The sequence below is a fragment of the Manihot esculenta genome, chromosome 16, assembly GCF_001659605.2.
Source record: "Manihot esculenta cultivar AM560-2 chromosome 16, M.esculenta_v8, whole genome shotgun sequence".
Taxonomy (NCBI): domain Eukaryota; kingdom Viridiplantae; phylum Streptophyta; class Magnoliopsida; order Malpighiales; family Euphorbiaceae; genus Manihot; species Manihot esculenta.
In genome coordinates this window covers 20626097-20651195 of record NC_035176.2, presented here as the reverse complement: position 1 = coordinate 20651195, position 25099 = coordinate 20626097, and the positions used below count along the sequence as shown (strand labels likewise).

Sequence of the window (25099 nt, the reverse complement as noted above, 5' to 3'; positions counted from 1 at the left end):
CCCCGAATGACATCCAGACACTCAAGTCTCAGACCGTCAAGTCAAGTGGAAGGCATCTACTCTCAAGGACACTGGACTGAACCTTTGCCAGAGATGAATCCTACCCGGGTCTAACTAACCCAAAGAGGACATGCTAAGCCTAGAAGCTATCAACTCAACCGCTCAAAGCTCCTAGAGCAACTAACGAAAAAGAAACACCAGGGCTCACAAAACAACAGAACAGGAACAAGTGAGCATACCTGGCATCACTGTGTCCGATGTGTCTGCTCCTCTCCGTCCTTGGTGACGGGTCTGACCTACATTCCTAGTAGCTAACCGCTGGGCTTGTACCACCCTGGGCGAAGTAGGACAGTCACGCGCAAAGTGCCCTTCTTGTCCACACTTGAAACATGCCGTTGTCCGTGCAAGACACACTCCCTTATGCAGCCTTCCACAGCTCACACATTTTACTCTCCCTCTACCAGAACTTGAACCAACACCATACCCCAGACTAGCCTTTTTCCTATTCCACAACTCTCGCTTCTTTGACCCCTTAAGGCCTCTAACCCTCTTTTGCTCTCTTTTAGCAGCTGTGCTCAGAAGGGAGGGCTCAACTTCTCCTGAACTTGAGGTCTGAGAATCCTTCGTCTGCACATCATCTTCCGAGTTGCCCATCCTTTCTTCATCCATATTCACTTGCACACCTACATCCCTCCTTCGCACATCCATCCTCTCTTCTCGCATGCTGTCTCCGGACACTCTTCCTTGCTCCATTCCTTCTTTGTTTCCCTCTCGCGACATCTCAGGGTTCCTTGATGATTCCTTACTGCCAACTCCTCCTGACTGCACTCTTGGCAGAACGGGAGAAAAGGTGTCCGTACCTTCCCACTCAGATGGATCTGACTCCACAAACTGACTCGCACCTTGCATCATCACTCTTCTGAAACACAACAGGCACACAGGCACACATCAGCTTCACATCATGTGAACAAAACACAAAACACATGAAAAGCAGCCTAACATAGGGTCCATGTAGCAAACACATGAACTCTAAAACACATAGATATCATGGATGATCCTGTCACCAAAAGCCCTCAATCTAGCATAACATGCCATGACCAACTGTGCCAAAGGCCATACCTGGTCTCTCAACTCATCTTATATCATAACATAGCATATCGAGGACTAAGGGATCAGTCAACATCCATCATACCAACAGAAATGCAAATGCATCAAACATGGAATTACACATCATCAAGCAAGACATGACTCCTCAGCCTATCCTAGTGGACATGATCTTTCTCTCAATCTTTCTTATTGTGCTTGCCCTCCTAAAGACAAAAACCTCCTTCCGATGTGAGATACCTCTAATCCCTGAGAATCTTTGCTCATGACACCGTACTCAACACCGTACTCAAGAGGCCCTATGCTCTGATACCATCTGTAACAGCCCGGAAACCGATACCATCTGTAACAGTTCGGCGGCCGAATGTCCTCTCCAGAGACGAAACTCGCCTACTTTCGGCGGCCGAATCTCCTCTTTCGGCGGCCGAAGCCTTCGGGGGCAAGGTTCGGGGGCCAAAACACACTCAAGAGACGAAAGTCTCTAACCTTCGGCGGCACCTTCGGCGGCCGAACCTCCCCTCCAGAGACGAAAGTCCAATCCTTCGGGGGCAGGTTGAGGCAGCCGAAACCACCTCCTCAACACGTTCGGCGGCCGAACCCTTCTTCGGCGGCCGAACCCTTCTTCGGCGGCCGAAGCTGGGTTCTCCAGTTAGGCAGAACCTAGCTCACCTCATGCACAACTTCCCCCAAACCTCACTCAACATGCATCCCAACACACATAGCAAACATATACTCAAATATATGCACAAAGGGGTCCAAAACTACCTAAACACCCCAACAAACAACACCCATAACACATAAACATACTCATGCATAAAAACCCTCAAAAACATCCTTTTACACCTCACCATGCAACTCTACCCTTTCCCTCCATAAAACTTGCTTAAAACACTAGAAAACACAAGGATCAACACTTACCTCTTCTAGAACAAAGGCTGGTGTGATCCTAGCTTCAAAACAAGCTTCAAGAACTTCAAGCTCCACAACTTCCTCTTTTTACTCAAAACCTTCAACACCAAGTGAAAACTCATGAAAACCTTACAAGATTTGAGGAAAACACCATGCAAACATCCAAGGAGAGCATAACCTCACCTTTGACTACCAAGAGAGCTTCCAACACCCTCCATGGCCGGTCAAAGGGGCTTAAATAGGTGGCCAACCGCCTTTCCTTCGGCTGCCGAAACTGCATGCAAAACCATGCAACATTCGGCGGCCTAACGTGAAGTTTCGGAAGCCAAACCTATAGCACTTTCGGCGGCCGAGCATTACCTTCGGCGGCCGAACCTGCATTTTGCCTCCTTAGTCTTTTCTCTTCAAAAGTCATTTCCTTCCTTTCAAAACCATAAAACACGTAAAAACATGCTAGAAAACCTTGTAGAAACCTTCAGTTTACCCTTGCAATACCCCTCCAAAACGAATCCGACATCCGAGATTCCACCGGACGGTAGGAATTCCGATGCCTGAACGAGCCGGGTATTACAGGTTGACAAACGCCCCTGCAGCATTCATGGATCTCATGAGCAGAGTGTTTAGCCAATACCTGGATCACTTTGTTATTATCTTCATAGATGATATCTTAGTGTATTCCAGGGACGCAGAGGAGCATGCCCATCATCTGAGGTTGGTTCTGCAGACCTTAAGGGAACATGACTTGTATGCCAAGTTCTCTAAGTGAGAGTTCTGGCTGAGGAGCATTTCATTCTTGAGGCATGTAGTGTCAGAAAATGGAATAGAGGTGGACCCCAAGAAGGTAGAAGCTGTGGCTAACTGGCCTAGACCCACTTCAGTGACAGAAATCAGGAGTTTCTTGGGTTTGGTGGGTTACTACAGGAGGTTTGTACAGGACTTCTCAAAGATTGCAGCTCCTCTAACCAGGTTAACCAGGAAGAATCAAAAGTTTGTGTGGACCGACCAGTGCGAAGAGAGTTTTGAAGAGCTTAAAAAGAGATTAACATCGGCACCAGTGTTAGCTTTGCCAGCTAGCAGTGAGGATTTCACAGTTTTCTGTGATGCATCCCAAGTGGGTTTGGGTTGTGTGTTAATGCAGAATGAAAAGGTGATTGCTTATGCTTCTAGGCAGCTGAAGAAGCATGAGTTGAATTACCCCACACATGACCTAGAGATGGCAGCAGTAATCTTTGCACTCAAGATGTGGAGGCACTACCTCTATGGGGTTAAATGTGAGATCTTTATAGATCATAAGAGCCTGCAGTACATCCTGAGTCAAAGAGATTTGAACTTGAGACAGAGAAGATGGGTGGAGCTGCTGAGTGACTATGATTGCAAGATTCAGTACCATCCGGGTAAGGCGAATGTTGTGGCAGACGCCTTAAGCCGGAAATCACTCGGCAGTTTATCCCATATATCAGCAGAGAGGAGGCCAGTGGTGAAGGAGTTTTACAAGCTCATTGAGGAAGGTCTACAGTTGGAGTTGTCTGGTACAGGTACTTTGGTAGCCCAGATGAGAGTGGCACCCGTGTTTCTGGAGCAGGTGGCTCAGAAACAGCATGAGGACCCAGAGTTAGTGAAGATTGCCAGGACTGTTCAGTCAGGCAAAGATAGTGAGTTCAGATTCGACAGCAAAGGGATCCTCTGCTATGGGAGCAGACTATGTGTACCAGATGACATAGGGCTAAAAGGAGACATTATGAGAGAGGCTCATAATGCAAGATACAGCATTCACCCCGGAGCCACCAAGATGTACCAAGATCTGAAGAAGGTTTATTGGTGGCCAGCTATGAAGAAAGAAGTGGCACAGTTTTGTGTCAACCTGCGAAGTGTGTCAGAGGGTGAAGCTGGAACATCAAAAGCCGACTGGAATGCTTAACCCGCTACCTATTCCAGAGTGAAAATGGGAAAATATAGCTATGGACTTCGTAGTGGGGTTACAGGCGGCGTCCAATAGATTGGACTCCATATGGGTGATTGTGGACAGACTCACCAAATCTGCTCACTTCATCCCTGTCAGGAGTGGCTATTCTGTGGACAAGTTGGCGCAGGTGTATGTTGATGAGATCGTCAGGCTGCATGGGGTTCCTGTTTCAATAGTGTCCGATAGAGGACCTCAGTTCACCTCCAGATTTTGGCGGAGTCTGCAGAATGCCATGGGTACCAGGTTGAATTTCAGCACTGCTTTCCATCCACAGACGGACGGACAATCAAAGAGGACCATCCAGATGATAGAGGATATGCTTAGAATGTGTGTGCTGGACTTTGGCGGTTCTTGGAGGCAACATCTACCTTTGGTGGAGTTTGCCTACAATAACAGCCATCATGCTAGCATCGAGATGGCTCCATATGAAGCTTTGTATGGGAGGAAGTGCAGATCACCTGTTTGCTGGGAAGAGGTTGGAGAAAAGGCCTTGGCAGGGCCTGAGCTAGTAGAGATCACCAGCAGGGTGGTACCCATCATCAGAGAAAGGATCAAGACTGCTACAAGCAGGCAGAAAAGTTATGCAGATATCCGCAGGAGGCAAGTAGAGTTTCAGGAGGGGGATCTGGTATTGCTCAAGGTGTCTCCTATGAAAGGAGTGGTTCGCTTTGGGAAGAAAGGTAAACTAGCCCCACGATACATCGGACCCTTTGAAATCTTACAAAAGATTGGGAATGTGTCGTACAAGCTGGATTTACCTGCTTCAATGGAGAGAATCCATCTGGTTTTCCATGTTTCCATGTTAAGGAAGTTTGTGTCAGATCCGGGCAAGGTTCTTAGTGAGCCTGATATGGAGATCCAAGAGGATCTCACTTATGTTGAGCAGCCAGTACGGATCATAGACACCCAGATCAGGAAGCTGAGAAACAAGGAAATCCCAATGGTGAAAGTCCTGTGGAGCCACCACAACTTGGATGAATGCACTTGGGAGACACGGGAGTCCATGCTCCAGCAATACCCTTATCTTTTCTAAGGTTAATTCCTTGTGAGTCCTTGTGCTTGTATGTATGTTTTGTTTATGCCATGCTATGTGTTAGTTGGTGAACATTCGGGGATGAATGTTCTTAAGGGGGAGAGAATGTAATACCCGGCTAGACTCCGGTATCGGAATTCCCACCGTCCGGTGGAATCTCGGATGTCGGAGCCTCTAGTAGGGTAGAAACATGTTTTCATAAAATGTTTTAATGTATTTCATGGTTTTAATTAAAAAGGAAATGAGTTTTTGCATGAAAACAACCTTGGAGGAAAACTCAGGTTCGGCCGCCGAACATGCATGCACTTCGGGGAGTGCTTTAGGCCCCCGAAAGCATATGTGAGAGAAATACAGGTTCGGCCGCCGAACATGGCATGCATGCGGAGGCACTTTCGGTTCCCGAACGTGGCCTGGCCAGCCACCTATAAAGGGGTCCCTTAGTCGAAAACGGGCGAGCTTTTTCCCCATTTTCGGCCAAGGTGAGCTCTCCGCCGCCCCTCACCGATCTTGAGTTCTTTCCTTCAAATCTTTCACGATTTTCACAAGTTTTCATCTTTGTTTTGAAGATTTTCGAGTATAAAGCAAGTTTTGGAGCTTTGAGGTTCAATAAGCTCAATCTCTCCCATCTCCGAGCTAGGGTCGTTTTCCTCTCGATCTTTAAGAGGTAAGGGCCGATCTTGAGCTCACTATATGTTTTAAACAAGTTTTAAGTTGATCTATGGGGTAGAAATGCATGTTTAGGTTATTGTTAGGTTTATGGGTTTATGTATGTTTATGAACAATGTGAGTTGTTTGATGTGTTGTAGTTGGGGTTTTTGATGGTTTGAAGCCCCTAGGAGTTTGTATGCTTGTTTGTGTATAATTGGGAGTGTTGTAGAATAGGTTTATGCATGTTTGAAAAGTTTGGGAGGCGTTTGTGCATGTTGGAGCTGAGTTTCTGCCTCTTTGGAGAAACTCAGGTTCGGCCGCCGAACCCGCTTGTGGAGGCAGCCTTCGGCTGTCGAAGCCTGCCCCTGAAAGAGGACTTTCATCTCTGGAGGGCAGTTTCGGCCGCCGAAAGTGCCGCCGAACATGCATGAGTTTCGTCTCTGTCTGGGAGTTTCGGCCGCCGAAGGTGCCGCCGAACCTGCCTGACTTTCGGCTCTAGAGGGACTTTCGGCCGCCGAACCTGCCGCCGAAAGTACCCTGTCCAGCCTTCCTTTGCATGTTTTTCTATGATTATTTCATGATGTTTTAGGGGGGTTTTTGGGGGATGTTTTTAGAGTTATGTTCTAGATGTTTGGTCCCTCATTTGAGTCCACTTGTGTAGGTTCGGACCAGAGGAACCGAGGACCCCAGCAGTGAGTCAGCTACTCCAGTGTCTGGTCAGAGCTATCCAGAGGTGAGTGGAATAACTCATTACGTTTTTAAAGCAAATCAATGGACATTTTAGCATGATTCACACATCATTAATGCCATGAGATATACTAGGTTGTTGCATTAGAATTCACAAATATGTTGCATTGCATACTCTACTATTGTTGTTGTGGATGAATGTTGGATGATCCATAGCCCTCGATCTATGATGTGATGATGTGATATGTACGGTACGAAATGTAAGACCAGTGGGACCCATTCTACGTTCGTTGGCACTATGTAAGAGAAAGACCAGGACCCATTCTACATTCTGGCACATTGGAATGTTATGTTATGCTATGTAAGAGAAAGACCAGGACCCATTCTACGTTCTGGCACAGTTGGACTATGTAGAGGACTATTGGTGACAACTTCATCCTTGATGTGATTAGTTGTGATGTGATGCATTCCATGAAAGCATGAAAGGTTAATATAATATTTTTATTATTCTGCTCACTGGGCTCTAGTAGCTCACCCCTCTCCCTAATCCCCCAGGTTTGCAGGCACAGGGTAGACCAGAAGGTCAGCAAGAGTATTGAAGTCTTGTTTATGTAATAGATAGTGTGGACATGATAAATGTATTTGATGTTATGTAAAAGTACAGTTTAGACCTGTAATGTAATGAGGCTTATGGATGATAGAGGTGTGCTTGACCATAGAATGTTGTTATCCCTTTAATACATGATCTTAGATGTTTTATGATGTTTATGTAAACCAACTCAACATATGTTGTATCGCCCATTGGGGCATTGATGAGATCCCTCAGAGGGGGTCATGATTATGATTATGTACAGTGCATGCTCAGGTTGAGTTTGGTGTATGATAGAATGTATGAAAGAAAAGTTTTAATTTTTTTTTTGTGTATGTTGTTGATCATGTATGGGATTAAACAGGTTTTCAGGTTGCATGTCAGGCTTGCTACGGGTCCCGGCGGCCTTAAGCCGACCTGGATCCTAGCGCCGGTAGCGGTTCGATTTTCGGGTCGTTACAAGATGAGTGTAGATGAATACACTGATAAGTTCTTGGAGCTGTTGCCGTTTGCAGGGCAAACTCTTGACACAGACCAGAAGAAGGCTAGGAGGTATATTATGAAGCTTCATTCCAGGTATTCCTCCTTGATCCAATCAGCAAAAAGGGAGAGCTTCCATGCCATAGTGGATATGGGCCGGAGGATGGAGGCTAGTGCGATAATCGAAGGGAAGGTTAAGCAGTCTGTGGCACAGTCTTCGGGTTCCAAGACCCCAAGTGGGGGAAGTTAGACCCTTCTTCTTTGAGTACAGCAGCTTCAGGTAGTAAAAGGTGGGCTAATACCACTAAGAAGCCAAAGAAGAATAAGTTCTGGAACAAGATCAAGTCAGGTCTGGGATTAGGAGGTGGCTCGAGCTCAGGTGCAGACAGTGCAATATGTATGAAGTATGGGAAGCCGCACAAGGGAGTATGTCGATTTGGGACGACAGCCTGCTTCAGATGTGGCAGGAGGGACACATGGCACGAGAATGTCCTAGAGCAGCTTATATGGCGCAGTCCCAGCAGACAGCTTCTGGTAGTATGGCTCAGCCAGTAGCTCCAGCCGCGACTCAGGCCAGTGGCAGAGGCAGAGGGAGAGGGGCAGCCTCTTCTTCAGCGGGTTTCAGGGGTGAAGATCCATCAGCTCCAGCGCGGATCTTCACTATGACACAGCAGGAGGCTAATGCATCAAACACCGTGGTGTCAGGTAATCTCATCATTGGTTGTTCAGATGTGTATGCCTTAATGGACCCTGGTGCATCTCATTCTTTTGTTGCTCCGAGAGCCGTTGAGAGGTTGGGTTTTATGGTCTCTGGGTTAGAGTGTCCCCTATGGGTCAGTGGACCCAAGTGTGACCCGTCAGTGGCAGAGTTAGTCTGCCGGTTTAGTCCAGTATTTGTGGAGAGTAGATACCTTCCAGCCGACCATGTGGTTCTAGATTTAATGGATTTTGATGTCATTCTAGGGATGGATTGGCTATCTACCCATAGTGCTACCTTGGACTGCAGAGACAAGGTAGTCAGGTTCAGAGGTCAGGATGGGTCAGAGGTTGTCTTTAGAGGAGACAGGAGGGGTACACCTAGAGGTTTGATATCAGCCCTTCAGGCTCGTAGGTTTCTCAGGAGGGGTTGTCAGGGTTTTCTAGCTCATGTGAGAGAGCTGGATAGTCATGTTAGAGAACCCGTCTCAGTGCCCGTGGTCAAGGAGTTTTTAGATGTTTTTCCAGACGAGCTGTCAGGTTTACCACCTGCTAGGGACATAGAGTTCGAAATAGAGTTGATGCTTGGAACTAGACCAATCTATATCCCTCCCTACAGGATGGCGCCAGCAGAGTTGAAAGAACTGAAGGAACAGTTGTAAGAGCTGGTAGATAAGGGCTTCATCCGACCGAGTACCTCACCTTGGGGTTGCTCGAGTCCTGTTTGTGAAAAAGAAGGATGGATCCCTTAGACTTTGTATCGACTACAGGCAGTTGAACAAAGTCACTACCAAGAACAAGTATCCATTACCTAGAATCGTCGATCTATTCGACCAGCTAGCAGGAGTGGGTTGTTTCTCCAAAATAGATCTGAGATCCGAGTATCACCAGTTGAGGATAAGAGAAGAAGATGTGCCGAAGACGGCGTTCAGGACCAGATATGGACATTATGAATTCCTAGTAATGCCGTTCGGGCTAACTAATGCCCCTGCAGCATTCATGGACCTCATGAATAGAGTTTTCAGTCAGTATCTGGATCACTTTGTTATTGTAATACCCGGCTAGAGTTCGGCATCGGAATTCTACTTTCCGATGGAGTTTCCGATGCCGAAAGTCTCTAGAAGGGTTAGATTTATGTTTTTCTAACATGTTTTGGTATGTTTCATAGTTGTAAAGCATAACGAAATGAGTTTTTGAGTGAAATGAACCAAGGCAGAAAAGCCAGGTTCGGCCGCCGAAGTTGAGGTTCGGCCGCCGAACATGAATGGCTTTCGGTTTAACGTGTGGCCGCCGAAGGTGGTCTGGCCAGCCACCTATAAAAGGCCCTCAGTCGGTTGAAACGATAAGGTCACCGTTTCCTTGACCTGCTGAGGTGAGACCCTGTCCTTTTGAGAGTTTTCTTCATGTTTTCAGTAAATCATGCAAAGATTTGATTGATTTTTGTGTTTATTTAAAGGTTTTGAGTTAGAAACTTGAATTTTGAAGTTTGGAGAGTTTGAAGGAGAGTTGCTCCAAAACTCCACGTTAGGATCGTTCATCTTCTTGGTTTCAAGAGGTAAGTGAAGATCCTGAGCTTGTTTTCATGATTTATGACAGATTTTTGAGGTTTTGGGGGAGAGTTGCATGAATAGGGTTAAAGGAGAGTTTTTTGATATTTTTGTGAGAAAAGCTTGTTTATGTATTATGTGATTGTGTTGTTGGGGTTTTTAGGTAGTTTATGACCCCTTTGAGCATATACTTGGGTATATGCAAGTTGAGGGATTGAGGTGTTTGAGATTGGGAGATGTTTTGTGCTTTTGGCAAGAAGCAGAGCAAGTTTCTGCCTTGCGGATAAACTCAGGTTCGGCCGCCAAAGGTACATTCGGCTGCCGAACCCATGAGGACGTGGCTTCGGCTGCCCAAGCTTGCCCCCGATCTTTTGGACTTTCGGCTCTGGAGCGGAGTTCGGCCGCCGAAGGTGCCGCCGAAGGTTAGAGACTTTCATCTCTGGAGTGCCTTTCAGCCTCCGAAACTTGCCCCCGAAAGGGTTCGGCTGCCGAAAGTAGAGATTCGGCCGCCGAAGGTACATGAGTTTCGTCTCTGGAGAGGACTTTCGGCCGCCGAACCTGCCACCGAAAGTGTCCTGTCCAGCTTTCCTTTGCATGCTTTGCATGGATGTTAGAGTGAGTTTAAGGGGATTCTTGGGGAGTTTGTTAGAGTTGTTCGTAAGCTAGTTTGGTCCCTCATTTGAGTCCATCTGTATAGGTACAGACCAGAGGAACCAGAGAGAGCAGCAGTGAGTACTGCGCCATAGTGTTCAGAGCCTGCAAAGTCAGATAGCCAGAGGTGAGTGGAACTAAACTGAATGTTTTTAATTGAGAAATGAAATGCTTTTAGCATAGTTCATGCATCATAAGTATACAGTAGGTTGTTTGCATTAGACTCCACGAATATGTTGCATTGCATCGTTATTTATTGATGTGGGTGAATGCTGAATGATCCAATAGTCTCTGAGAGAAGTCCAGGAGCCTTTGACTACGCCCTGGCAGGTATAGAGAAGTCCAGGAGCCTTTGACTACGCCCTGGCAGGTATAGTAAAGTCCAGGAGCCTTTGACTACGCCCTGGCAATGGTAAGTACAGAGGTGTTATATACACATATACATATATGACAGGAAGACCAGGTGCTCGATTCTATGCCCTGGCACGGCAGAGTTACCGGGACTATATGGTGACAGGTTTACCCTTGATGTGGCTTGTCTGTGGTTTGATGAATTCCATCAGAGCATGTGTTAATGACTTGTTTTACTGTTCTACTCACTGGGCTATAGAGCTCATCCCACTCCCTTAACCCCAGTTTTGCAGGTTCAGTGTACAGTGTACAGGGAAAGTCCAGCAAAGTACAGGAAGAGAGAAGAGTTTTGTAATAGAATATAGTGGACATGTAATATTCAAGAGATGTAATAGTTGTGTATAAAGTTAGAAATGTGCTTGACTTAGTGATGTTTGTATTGTAAATCTTTTGTTATGTACATGATCTGTATATATATATGTTATACAGAGTATGTGAAAAACCAGGCTTAACAGGTATGAGTTAACCCATCTAGAGCAAGCTCTAGTCAGGGGTACAGAGTACAGAGATAGTGCATGCACAGGTTAAGCCTTGGGTCAGAAAAGAGTTTTTATTTTCACAGAATATGTATGATCATATATGAGATTTACAGGTACACAGAGAGTATAGCAGGCTTGCTACGGGTTCTGGCGGCCTTAAGCCGACCTGAATCCTAGCGCCGGTGACGGTCCATTTTGGGGTCGTTACAGATTGGTATCAGAGCCCTAGGTTCACATGATCGGACCTATAGAGAGAGTGTCGGGCTCATAGAGGTTAGAGGAAGTCAAGCACAATAGGAACTCATGTCCACTAGGATAGGGTGTTGAGTCCTATCTATTTAATGCTATGAAATGCCATGATTTGCATGTGCATTAGTGATATGTGATGTTTATGTGCTAAAGTGCTATGTTATGTGTTGTTTTCCAGAGTTAAGATGAGAGGAACTCGTCGATCAGCTCGATTGACTGGAGTCCCACCAGATAGTGAGAGAACAGCTGCTCGTCCTCCTGCATTGCCGAGGGCAAGGTCTCAGAGATCTAGCAGGGAAGGTACGTCAATAGACCCTAGAAGGTCTGTCGACGAGAGCAGAAGGGGAACAGCTAGGGGAGGAAGATCAGAGGAAAGGAGGGAGGCTATGGAGATTGACCAGTCTAGAGATGACAGCATGGGTGTAGGCAGTTTTGAGGAAGGTATGGGAGAGTCGCAGGGAGGTGCTCAGGCCTCAGGTTTTGACTATCCAGCCTTTCCGCAGGACCGAGAGTATCCGATGGGAGGTATGTCGGAGTACTCTAGTTTTGTCCCATATCCTACTTACATGCTATATATGCCTTATCCTCCTTATTACCCACCATATCCTATGTATCCACCTTCCCCTACCCATCCAAGTGCAGCACACTCAGAGCTAAATGACCCAGTACCACCACCAGAACCAGTAGCCCCTGTTGTTGACAGACATCAACCTAGCTCATCTGGAGGTAAGGTGCAAATGACAGAGTACTTAAAATTGGATGCTCCTAAATACAACACGAGTGATGATCCATTTGAATACCTCAGATCAGTTAGGATGATAACCAGTGAATTGGGAGCTGATGATAGTAGAGCCATTGAGATGGCAGGGTTTACACTCAAATGCAAGAAAGCGAGAGAATGGTTCAAGAATTATATGGAACCCAGGATGAACAGTATGTCATGGGGAGAGTTCGCCAATGAATTTGCACGGTGGGCTTTTCCTGATAGTTCCAGGGAGATGAAAGTAATAGAGTTTGAACAGTTGAGACAGACAGACGAAATGAGTGTTGATGAGTTTACAGATAAGTTCCTGGATTTGCTTCAGTATGTGGGTCAAGCCTATGATACTGATCAGAAGAAGGCAAGGAGATATACTATGAGACTGCATCCCAAGTATTCTTCCTTGATTCTTCCAGCAGAGAAGGAGAGTTTCCACACTATAGTGGACGCAGCCAGGAAAATGGAAGCAAGTGCCAATATTCAGAGACAGTCAAAAGCACAGGCTTCGGGTGCTAAGGCCCCCAGTTCAGGAACTTCAGGCAGCAAGAGATGGGATAGAGCAAAAGGAACAAAGAGTAAGTTCTGGAGTAAAGTCAAGTCTAGTCTGGGAATGGGTAGTGGCTCAAGCTCTGGCGCAAGCAGTCCAATATGTAGACGATGTGGGAGACCACACAAGGGAGCTTGTCAGTTGGGATCTTCAGCCTGTTTTAGGTGTGGACAGGAAGGGCATTTTGCTCGGGATTGTCCTCAGGTGACTTTTGCACCATCCCAGCAGATGAGTTCAGGCAGTGTAGTACAGCCAGCAGCTCCAGCCGTGCCTCAGAGTAGTGGCAGAGGTAGAGGGAGAGGGGCAGCCTCTACTTCAGCTGCAGGTTCCCGAGGTGAAAATCCGGTAGCCCCAGCATGGATTTTCACTGTGACACAGGAGGAGGCTAACATGTCGAACACAGTGGTGTCAGGTAATCTCATCATTGGGTGTTCAGATGTGTATGCTTTGATGGACCCCGGTGCTTCTCATTCCTTTATTGCTTCGAGAGCCATAGAGAGATTGGGTTTGATCAGTTCTGAGTTAGAGTATCCTCTCTGGGTCAGTGGACCCAATGTGACCCATCAGTGGCAGTGTCAGTCTGTCGTTTCAATCCAGTGTTCATAGAGGGTAGATGCCTTCCAGCTGACCTTGTGGTTCTAGACTTGACAGATTTTGATGTCATTCTAGGGATGGATTGGCTATCTGCATATAGTGCTACTTTGGACTGTAGAGAGAAGATAGTTAGCCTCAGAGACCAGGATGGGTCAGAGTGTGTCTTCAGAGGAGACAGGAGAGGTACAACCAGAGGTTTGATTTCAGCCCTTCAGGCTCGTCGTTTGCTTAGGAGGGGTTGTCAGGGGTTTCTAGCTCATGTGAGAGAGCTAGACAGACAGGTTAGGGAACCAGCTTCGCTACCAGTAGTCCGAGAGTTTTCAGATGTTTTTCCAGACAAACTTCCAGGACTACCACCTGGTAGGGAGATAGAATTTGAAATAGAATTGCTGCCTGATACCAGACCTATCTCTATTCCTCCCTACAGGATGGCGCCAGCAGAGTTAAAGGAGTTGAAAGAGCAGTTGCAGGATTTGGTAGATAAGGGTTTCATCCGTCCCAGTACCTCACCTTGGGGTGCTCCAGTGCTTTTCGTCAGAAAGAAGGATGGATCCCTCAGACTTTGTATTGACTATCGACAGTTGAACAAGGTCACTACCAAGAATAGGTATCCTTTACCTAGGATTGATGATCTATTCGACCAGCTAGCTGGAGCAGGTTGTTTCTCTAAAATAGATCTGAGATCCGGGTATCATCAGTTGAGACTCAGAGAGGCAGATGTGCCAAAGGCAGCTTTCAGGACCAGATATGGGCATTATGAGTTCTTAGTGATGCCGTTCGGGTTGACTAACGCCCCTGCAGCATTCATGGATCTCATGAACAGAGTTTTCAGTGAGTTTCTGGATCACTTTGTCATTGTTTTCATTGATGATATCTTAGTGTATTCCAGAGATGCAGAGGAGCATGCCCAGCATTTGAGGATAGTTCTGCAGACACTGAGAGAGCATGGTTTGTATGCCAAGTTCTCTAAGTGTGAGTTTTGGTTAAGGAGCATTTCCTTCTTAGGACATGTAGTGTCAGCAGAGGGTATTGAGGTAGATCCCAAGAAGATAGAGGCTGTAGCTAACTGGCCCAGACCCACGACAGTGACTGAGATTAAAAGCTTTCTGGGACTGGCAGGTTACTACAGGAGGTTCGTTCAGGACTTCTCCAAGATAGCGGCTCCTATGACCAAACTGACGCAGAAGAATCAGAAGTTTGTCTGGTCAGACCAGTGTGAAGAGAGCTTTGAGGAGCTCAAGAGGAGATTGACAACAGCACCAGTGTTAGCTCTGCCTGTCAGTAATGAGGATTTCACAGTGTTCTGTGATGCGTCTCAAGTGGGATTGGGTTGTGTTTTGATGCAGCAGGATAGGGTGATTGCTTATGCTTCTAGACAGTTGAAGAAGCATGAGTTGAATTACCCCACCCATGACCTAGAGATGGCAGCAGTTATTTTTGCACTCAAGATGTGGCGGCATTACCTCTATGGGGTTCAATGCGAGATCTTCACCGATCATAAGAGTTTACAGTACATCTTGAGTCAGAGAGAGCTGAATTTGAGGCAGAGAAGATGGGTAGAATTGCTCAGTGATTATGATTGTAAAATCCAGTATCATCCGGGTAAGGCGAATGTTGTGGCAGACGCCCTAAGCCGGAAGTCACTAGGCAGTTTAGCCCATATAGCAGCAGAGCGGAGACCAATCATGATGGAGCTGTATAAGCTCTTAGAAGAGGGGTTACAGCTAGAGTTGTCTGGTACAGGTGCGTTGATAGCACAGATGAGAGTGACACATGTGTTTCTGGGGCAGATAGCGCAGAAACAGCATGAGGACCCTGAATTGATGAAAATTGCCAGGACTGTTCAGTCAGGCAACAGTGCAAAGTTCAGATTTGACAGCAAAGGGATCCTCCGTTATGGGAGTCGACTTTGTGTACCAGATAGGAGCAGTGTGAAGGAAGACATTATGAGGAAAGCTCATAATGCGAGGTATAGTGTTCACCCAGGAGCCACCAAGATGTACTAGGATCTTAAAAGGGTCTATTGGTGGCCAGCCATGAAGAAAGAAGTGGCGCAGTTTGTGATAGCCTGTGAGGTTTGCCAGAGGGTGAAACTAGAGCATCAGAAACCAGCTGGAATGCTTAACCCACTGCCGATTCCAGAGTGGAAATGGGAGAACATAGCTATGGATTTTGTAGTGGGTTTACCAGCAGCGTCCAACAGGATAGACTCTATATGGGTGATTGTGGACAGACTCACAAAATCTGCTCATTTTCTTCCAGTTCGGAGTAACTATTCTGTGGATAAGTTGGCACAGGTTTATCTGGATGAGATCGTGAGATTACATGGAGTTCCAGTGTCTATAGTCTCAGACAGAGGACCTCAGTTTACCTCCAGATTTTGGCGAAGTCTGCAGAGTACGATGGGCACGAGGTTGGATTTTAGCACTGCTTTCCATCCATAGACTGATGGACAGTCAGAGAGGACCATCCAGACCATAAAGGATATGCTTCACTTGTGTGTGTTAGACTTTGGCGGTTCTTGGAGGCAGCATCTACCTTTGGTGGAGTGTGCCTATAATAACAGCCATCATGCTAGCATAGGAATGGCTCCTTATGAAGCTTTGTATGGGAGGAAGTGCAGATCCCCTGTTTGCTGGGAAGAAATAGAAGAGAAGGCTCTTGCAGGGCCAGAGTTAGTAGAGATTACCAGTAGAGTGGTGCCCATGATCAGAGAGAGAATCAGAATAGCTCAGAGCAGACAGAAAAGTTATGCAGACGTTCGCAGAAAGCAGTTAGAGTTTCAGGAGGGTAATATGGTATTGCTGAAGGTGTCTCCAATGAAAGGAGTGGTTTGTTTTGGAAGAAAAGGTAAGTTAGCTCCACGATACATTGGACCCTTTGAGATCTTGCAGAGGATCGGGAATGTGTCGTATAAGCTGGATTTACCTGCTTCTATGGAGAGAATTCACCCGGTATTTCATGTTTCTATGCTACGGCAGTTTGTGTCAGATCCGAGTCAGGTTCTGAGTGAGCCTGATGTGGAGATTCTTAGAGATCTCACCTATATAGAGCAGCCAGTACGGATTCTCGACACGCATATCAGGCAGCTAAGGAACAAGGAAATTTCGATGGTGAAAGTTCTGTGGAACCACCATAATCTAGAAGAATGCACCTGGGAGACGCGGGAGTCTATGCTTCAGCAATATCCATATTTGTTTTGAGGTTAGTTTCCTCCTTTTTATGTGTTAGTTGTTTGTTTTAGGAACATTCGAGGACGAATGGTCTTAAGGGGGGGAGAATGTAATACCCGGCTAGAGTCCGGCATCGAAATTCTACTTTCCGATGGAGTTTCGGATGCCGGAAGTCTCTAGAAGGGTTAGATTTATGTTTTTCTAACATGTTTTGGTATGTTTCATAGTTGTAAAGCATAAGTAAATGAGTTTTTGAGTGAAATAAACCAAGACAGAAAAGCCAGGTTCGGCCGCCGAAGTTGAGGTTCGGCCGCCGAACATGCATGGCTTTCGGTTTCACGTGTGGCCGCCGAAGGTGGTCTGGCCAGCCACCTATAAAAGGCCCTCAGTCGGTTGAAACGATAAGATCACCGTTTCCTTGACCTGCTGAGGTGAGACCCTGTCCTTTTGAGAGTTTTCTTCATGTTTTCAGTAAATCATGCAAAGATTTGATTGATTTTTGTGTTTATTTGAAGGTTTTGAGTTAGAAACTTGAATTTTGAAGTTTGGAGAGTTTGAAAGAGAGTTGCTCCAAAATTCCACGTTAGGATCGTTCATCTTCTTGGTTTCAAGAGGTAAGTGAAGATCCTGAGCTTGTTTTCATAATTTATGACAGATTTTTGAGGTTTTGGGGGAGAGTTGCATGAATAGGGTTAAAGGAGAGTTTTTTGATATTTTTGTGAGAAAAGCTTGTTTATGTATTATGTGATTGTGTTGTTGGGGTTTTTAGGTAGTTTATGACCCCTTTGAGCATATACTTGGGTATATGCAAGTTGAGGGATTGAGGTGTTTGAGATTGGGAGATGTTTTGTGCTTTTGGCGAGAAGCAGAGCAAGTTTCTGCCTTGCGGATGAACTCAGGTTCGGCCGCCGAAGGTACATTCGGCCGCCGAACCCATGAGGAGGTGGCTTCGGCTGCCCAAGCTTGCCCCCGAGCTTTTGGACTTTCGGCTCTGGAGGGGAGTTCGGCCGCTGAAGGTGCCGCCGAAGGTTAGAGACTTTCGTCTCTGGAGTGCCTTTCAGCCTCCGAAACTTGCCCCCGAAAGGGTTCGGCTGCCGAAAGTAGGGGTTCGGCTGCCGAAAGTAGTGATTCGGCCGCCGAAGGTGCATGAGTTTCGTCTCTGGAGAGGACTTTCGGCCGCCGAACCTACCGCCGAAAGTGTCCTGTCGAGCTTTCCTTTGCATGCTTTGCATGGATGTTAGAGTGAGTTTAAGGGGATTCTTGGGGAGTTTCTTAGAGTTGTTCATAAGCTAGTTTGGTCCCTCATTTGAGTCCATCTGTATAGGTACAGACCAGAGGAACCAGAGAGAGCAGCAGTGAGTACTGCGCCAGAGTGTTCAGAGCCTGCAAAGTCAGATAGCCAGAGGTGAGTGGAACTAAACTGAATTTTTTTAATTGAGAAATGAAATGCTTTTAGCATAGTTCACGCATCATAAGTATACAGTAGGTTGTTTGCATTAGACTCCACGAATATGTTGCATTGCATCGTTATTTATTGATGTGGGTGAATGCTGAATGATCCAATAGTCTCTGAGAGAAGTCCATGAGCCTTTGACTACGCCCTGGCAGGTATAGAGAAGTCCAGGAGCCTTTGACTACGCCCTGGCAGGTATAGTAAAGTCCAGGAGCCTTTGACTACGCCCTGGCAATAGTAAGTACAGAGGTGTCATATACACATATACATATATGACAGGAAGACCAGGTGCTCGATTCTACACCCTGGCACGGCAGAGTTACCAGATTATGTGGTGACAGGTTTACCCTTGATGTGGCTTGTCTGTGGTTTGATGCATTCCATCAGAGCATGTGTTAATGACTTGTTTTACTGTTCTACTCACTGGGCTATAGAGCTCATCCCACTCCCTTAACCCCAGTTTTGCAAGTTTAGTGTACAGTGTACAGGGAAAGTCCAGCAAAGTACAGGAAGAGAAAAGAGTTTTGTAATAGATATAGTGGACATGTAATATTCAAGAGATGTAATAGTTGTGTATAAAGTTAGAAATGTGCTTGACTTAGTGATGTTTGTATTGTAAATCTTTTGTTATGTACATGATCTGTATATATATATATGTTATACAGAGTATGTGAAAAACCAGGCTTAACAGGTATGAGTTAACCCATCTAGAGCAAGCTCTAGTCAGGGGTACAGAGTACAGAGTACAGAGTACAGAGTACAGAGATAGTGTATGCACATGTTAAGCCTTGGGTCAGAAAAGAGTTTTTATTTTCACAGAAAATGTATGATCATGTATGAGATTTACAGGTACACAGAGAGTATAGCAGGCTTGCTACGGGTTCTGGCGGCCTTAAGCCGACCTGAATCCTAGCGCCGGTGACGGTCCATTTTGGGGTCGTTACAGTTATTGTCTTCATAGATGATATCCTAATGTATTCCAGAAACACAGAAGAGCATGCCCATCATCTGAGGACAGTTTTGCAGACCTTGAGAGAACATGGCTTGTATGCCAAGTTCTCCAAATGTGAATTCTGGTTGAGGAGCATTTCATTCTTGGGGCATGTAGTGTCAGAACAAGGGATTGAAGTAGACCCGAAGAAGGTGGAAGCGGTAGCTAACTGGCCTAGACCCACTACAGTGTCAGAGATCAAAAGCTTCTTGGGTTTGGCAGGTTACTACAGGAGGTTCGTATAAGACTTCTCTAAAATTGCCGCTCCTATGACCAGATTAACCAAGAAGAATCAGAGGTTTATGTGGTCTGATCAGTGTGAAGAGAGCTTCGAAGAGCTGAAGAAAAGGTTGACGTCGGCACCAGTGTTAGCTCTGCCTAATAGTAATGAGGATTTCATAGTATATTGTCACACGTCCCGTGTGGGACTGGGTAGTGTGTTGATGCAGAATGAAAGGGTGATTGCTTATGCTTCTAGGCAGTTGAAGAAGCATGAGTTGAATTATCCTACACATGACCTAGAGATGGCAGCTGTGATTTTTGCACTCAAGATGTGGAGGCACTACCTTTATGGGGTAAAATGTGAGATCTTCACAAATCATAAGAGCCTGCAGTACATTTTGAGTCAGAGAGAGTTCAATCTGAGGCAAAGGAGATGGGTAGAACTGCTTAGTGACTATGATTGCAAGATTTAGTACCATCCGGGTAAGGCGAATGTTGTGGCAGACGCCTTAAGCTGGAAATCACTTGGCAGTCTATCCCATATCACAGCAGAAAGGAGACCGGTGGTGAAAGAGTTTTATAAGCTCATTAATGAAGGTCTACAGTTAGAGTTGTCTGGTACAGGTGCTTTGGTAGCTCAGATGAGAGTAACACTTGTGCTTCTGAAGCAGGTGGCTCAAAAATAGCATGAGGACCTAGAGTTAATGAAGATTGCCAGGACTGTTCAGTCAGGCAAGAACGAAGAGTTCAGATTTGACAGCAAGGGGATCCTCCGCTATGGGAATAGATTGTGTGTACCAGATGACGTGAGTCTGAAGGGAGACATTATGAGGGAAGCTCATAATGCCAGGTATAGTGTTCACCTTGGAGCCACCAAAATGTACCAAGATCTGAAGAGAGTCTATTGGTGGCCAACTATGAAAAGAGAAGTGGCACAGTTTGTGTCAGCCTGTGAAGTATGTCAGAGGGTGAAGTTGGAACATCAGAAGCCGGCTGGAATGCTTAACCCACTACCGATTCCAAAGTGGAAATGGGAGAATATCGCTATGGACTTCGTGGTGGGGTTACGGCGACGTCCAACAGATTAGACTCCATATGGGATATTGTGGACAGACTGATCAAATCTGCTCACTTCATCCCTGTCAAGAGTAGCTACTCTGTGGACAAATTGGCACAAGTGTTTGTTGATGAAGTGGTCAGGTTGCATGGGGCTCCTGTTTCAATAGTGTCAGATAGAGGACCCCAGTTCACCTCCAGGTTTTGGCGGAGTCTGCAAAATGCTATGGGCACCAGGCTAGACTTCAGCACTGCTTTCCATCCTCAGACTGATGGACAGTCGGAGAGGACCATCTAGACTATAGAAGATATGCTCAGAATGTGTGTGCTAGATTTTGGCGGTTCTTGGAGGCAGCATCTACCCTTGGTGGAGTTTGCCTACAATAACAGCTATCATGCTAGCATAGGGATGGCTCCATATGAAGCTTTATATGGGAGGAAGTGCAGGTCACCTGTCTTGTAATACCCGGCTAGAATCCGACACCGGAATTCCTATCGTTCGGTGGAATCCGGGGTGTTGGAATGCTATACTATGTGATATGTTTTCAGGTTTTTAAGTTAAATTGAGTTGAGTTTTGAAGAGAAAAGTCTATGGGGACTTTTGCCACGTTCGGCCGCCGAAGGTAAGTTCGACCGCCGAAAGTGCCCAATGTTCGGCTTCCGCAGTTCAGGTTTGGCCCCCGAATGTTGCATGGTTTTGCATGCGATTCGGCAGCCGAAGCTGAGTTGCTCAGCCAGCTATTGTGTCATCCTGAGTCAGCATTTTGGACAGGTGTTAGCTCCAACTTGTTGCCAGAAGTTTGGCCATGTTTCCCATGACTCATCTGCAAGCTTTTTAGTAGCTCATGCAGAGGGTTGAAGGTTTTGACGGTTGGGAAGGTAAAAAGTTAAGTGTTTGAGTTTAGTGAGTTTGAAGAAGAGTTGATCTATTTTCTGTGTTCAGATCGTTCATCTTCTGGTTTACAGGAGGTAAGTGAAGATCTTGACTTTGTTTTACTGGTTTATGGAAGGTTTAGAGAGGTTTGGTTAGAGATGATGCATGCTTAGGTGAAAAAGGGGATGTTTTGATGGTTTTATGCATGACAGCATGATTGTGTGTTCTGTTTGATGTGTTTTTGGGGTTTTAGGTAGTTTTGGGACCCCTTTGGCCATATACGTGAGTATATGTGTGTAGAGGAGTTGAAGTATGCATGTTTTGAGAGGGTGAAGGGATGGAGGAGCTTGTTTGCCATCGGGGCTGAGTTCTAGATGAACTCAGGTTCGGCCGCCGAAGGTGCATTCGGCCGCCGAACCTCTTGCATGGTGGCTTTGGCTGCCACAGCTTGCCCCCGAGAGTTTTGATGTTCGGCTTTGTTTGGGGGATTCGGCTGCCGAAGGTTAGAGACTTTCGTCTCTGGAGTGCCTTGTCGCCTCCGAAATTTGCCCTCGAAAGGGTTCGGCAGCCGAAAGTGGAAGTTCGGCCGCTGAAGGTGCTTGAGTTTCGTCTCTGGAGAGGACTTTCGGCCGCCGAACCTGCCGCCGAAAGTGTTCTGTCCAGCTTTCCTTTGCATGTTTTGCATGGATGGTAGAGTGAGTTTAAGGGGATTCTTGGGGAGTTTACTAGAGTTGGTCATAAGCTAGTTTGGTCCCTCATTTCAGTCTATCTATATAGGTACAGACCAGAGGAACCATAGAGAGCAGCAGTGAGTTCTGCTCCAGAGGTTTCAGAGCCTGCAGCATCAGTCCAGTTAGCCAGAGGTGAGTGAAACTAAACTTAATGCTTTTACTTGCACAATGGAATGTCTTAGCATGTCTCATGCATCATGATTATGCCATAGGTTGAGTGCATTAGTACCCACGAATATGTTGCATTGCATCGTTATTTGGTGATGTGAGTGAATGCTGAATGATCCAATAGTCTCAGACAGGAAGTCCAGGAGCCTTTGACTACGCCCTGGCAGGTATAGCAAAGTCCAGGAGCCTTTGACTACGCCCTGGCAATGGTAAGTACAGAGGTGTTATATACACATATACATATATGACAGGAAGACCAGGTGCTCGATTCTACGCCCTGGCACAGAGTTACTGGGACTATGTGGTGACAGGTTTACTCTTGATGTGGCTTGTCTGTGATATGGTGCATTCCATGAGATCATCTTTTACTGAAATGTTTTACTGTTCTACTCACTGGGCTATAGAGCTCATCCCACTTCCTTAATCCCAGTTTTGCAGGTTCAGTGTACAGTGTACAGGGACAGTCCAGCAGAGTACAGAAAGAGTAAAGAGATCTGTAATAGCTTAGAGTGGACATGTAAGATTAAAGAGATGTAATAGTTGTGTATAAAGTTAGAAATGTGCTTGACTTAGTGATGTATGTTTTGTACATGATCTGTATATGTATATATGTTTTCCTGTATGTGAAAACCAGGCTTAACAGGTATGAGTTAACCCATCTAGAGTAAGCTCTAGTCAGGGATACAGAGTACAGAGTACAAAGTACAGAGTACAGAGATAGTGCATGCACAGGTTAAGCCTTGGTTCAGAAAAGAGTTTTTATTTTCACAGAAAATGTATGATCATGTATGAGTTTTACAGGTACACAGAGAGTATGGCAGGCTTGCTACGGGTTCTGGCGGCCTTAAGCCGACCTGACTCCTAGCGCCGGTGACGGTCCATTTTGGGGTCGTTATAGATTGGTATCAGAGCCCTAGGTTCACATGATCGGACCTATAGAGACAGTGTTGGGCTCATACAGGTTACAAGTGGTCAAGCACAATAGGAAATCATGTCCACTATGATAGGGTATTGAGTCCTATCTGCTATGATATGCCATTATGCATGTGCCTTATTGATATGTGATGTTTATGTGCTAAAGTGCTGTATTATATGTTTTTTTTCCAGAGGAAAGATGAGAGGAACTCGTCGATAAGTTCGATTGACTGGAGTCCCACCAGAGAGTGAGAGACCAGCTGCTCGTCCTCCTGCATTGCCCAGAGCAAGGTCTCAGAGATCTAGCAGGGAAGGTACGTCCATAGACCCTAGAAGGTCTGTAGACGAGAGCAGAAGAGGTACAGCTAGGGGAGGAAGACCAGAGGAAAAGAGGGAGGCTATGGAGATTGATCAGTCTAGAGATGATAGCATGGGTATAGGCAGATTTGAGGAAGGTATGGGAGAGTCGCAGGGAGGCGCTCAGGCCTCAGGTTTTGGCTATCCAGCCTTTCCGTAGGACCCAGAGTATCCGATGGGAGGTATGTCGGAGTACTCTAGTTTTGTCCCATATCCCCCTTACATGCCATATATGCCTTATCCTCCTTACTATCCCCCATATCCTATGTATCCATCTTCCCCTACCCATCTAAGTGCAGCACACCCAGAGCCAAATGAACCAGTACCACCACCAGAACCAGTAGCCCCTGTTGTTGACAGACATCAACCTAGCTCATCTGGAGGTAAAGTCCAAATGACGGAGTACTTGAAATTGGATGCTCCGAAATATAACACGGGAGATGATCCATTTGACTACCTCAGATCAGTTAGGATGATAACCAGTGAATTGGGAGCTGATGATAGTAGAGCCATTGAGATGGCAGGGTTTACACTTAAATGCAAAAAGGCCAGAGAATGGTTCAAGAATTATATGGAACCCAGGATGACCAGTATGTCTTGGGGAGAGTTCGCCAATGAGTTTGCAGGGTGGGCTTTTCCTGATAGTTCCAGGGAGATGAAAGTTATAGAGTTTGAACAGTTGCGACAAACAGATGAGATGAGTATTGATGAATTTACAGATAAGTTCTTAGATTTGCTTCAGTATGTGGGTCAAGCCTATGATACTGATCAGAAGAAGGCAAGGAGATATACTATGAGACTGCATCCCAGGTATTCTTCCTTGATTCTTCCAGCAGAAAGGGAGAGTTTCCACACGATAGTAGACGCAGCCAGGAAAATGGAAGCTAGTGCCAATATTCAGAAACAGTCAAAGGCACAGGCTTCGGGGTCTAAAGCCCCCACTTCAGGCGGTAAGAGATGGGATAGAGCAAAAGGAACAAAGAGTAAGTTCTGGAGTAAAGTCAAGTCAGGTCTGGGAATAGGTAGTGGCGCAAGCTCTGGCACAGCTCCAGTATGCAGACGATGCGGAAAACCACATGGAGGAGTTTGTCGGTTGGGATCTACAGCTTGTTTTCGATGTGGACAGGAAGGGCATATTGCTCGGGATTGTCCGCAGATGACTTTTGCACCATCCCAGCAGATGAGTTCAGGCAGTGTGGTACAGCCAGTTGGTCAGCCAGTAGCTCCAGTCATGCCTCAGAGTAGTGGCAGAGGTAGAGGGAGAGGGGCAGCCTCTACTTCAGTAGCAGGTTCCCGAGGTGGAAATCCGGTAGCCCCAGCACGGATTTTCACTGTGACACAGGAGGAGGCTAACACGTCGAACACAGTGGTGTCAGGTAATCTCATCATTGGGTGTTCAGATGTGTATGCTTTGATGGACCCCGGTGCTTCTCATTCCTTTATTGCTTCGAGAGCCATAGAGAGATTGGGTTTGATCAGTTCTGAGTTAGAGTATCCTCTCTGGGTCAGTGGACCTAGATGTGACCCATCAGTGGCAGTGTCAGTCTGTCGTTTCAGTCTAGTGTTCATAGAGGGTAGATGCCTTCCAGCTGACCTTGTGGTTCTAGACTTGACAGATTTTGATGTCATTCTAGGGATGGATTGGTTATCTGCATATAGTGCTACTTTGGACTGTAGAGAGAAGATAGTGAGTCTCAGAGACCAGGATGGGTCAGAGTGTGTCTTTAGAGGAGACAGGAGAGGTACACCCAGAGGTTTGATTTCAGCCCTTCAGGCTCGTCGTTTGCTTAAGAGGGGTTGTCAGGGGTTTCT

At 46.2% G+C, this 25099-nt stretch overlaps 1 protein-coding gene across 1 annotated transcript in view; it reads right to left on the bottom strand.

The window, feature by feature from the left end:
- Positions 1-204: 204 nt before the first annotated feature.
- The window catches only part of LOC110603234, a 56330-nt gene continuing 31435 nt past the window's right edge, over positions 205-25099 (bottom strand). Inside the window, exon 2 of the mRNA XM_021740936.2 lies at positions 205-919. Coding sequence (XP_021596628.2) covers positions 205-919 — 715 coding nt within the window. The remainder of the gene's footprint in view (positions 920-25099) is intronic.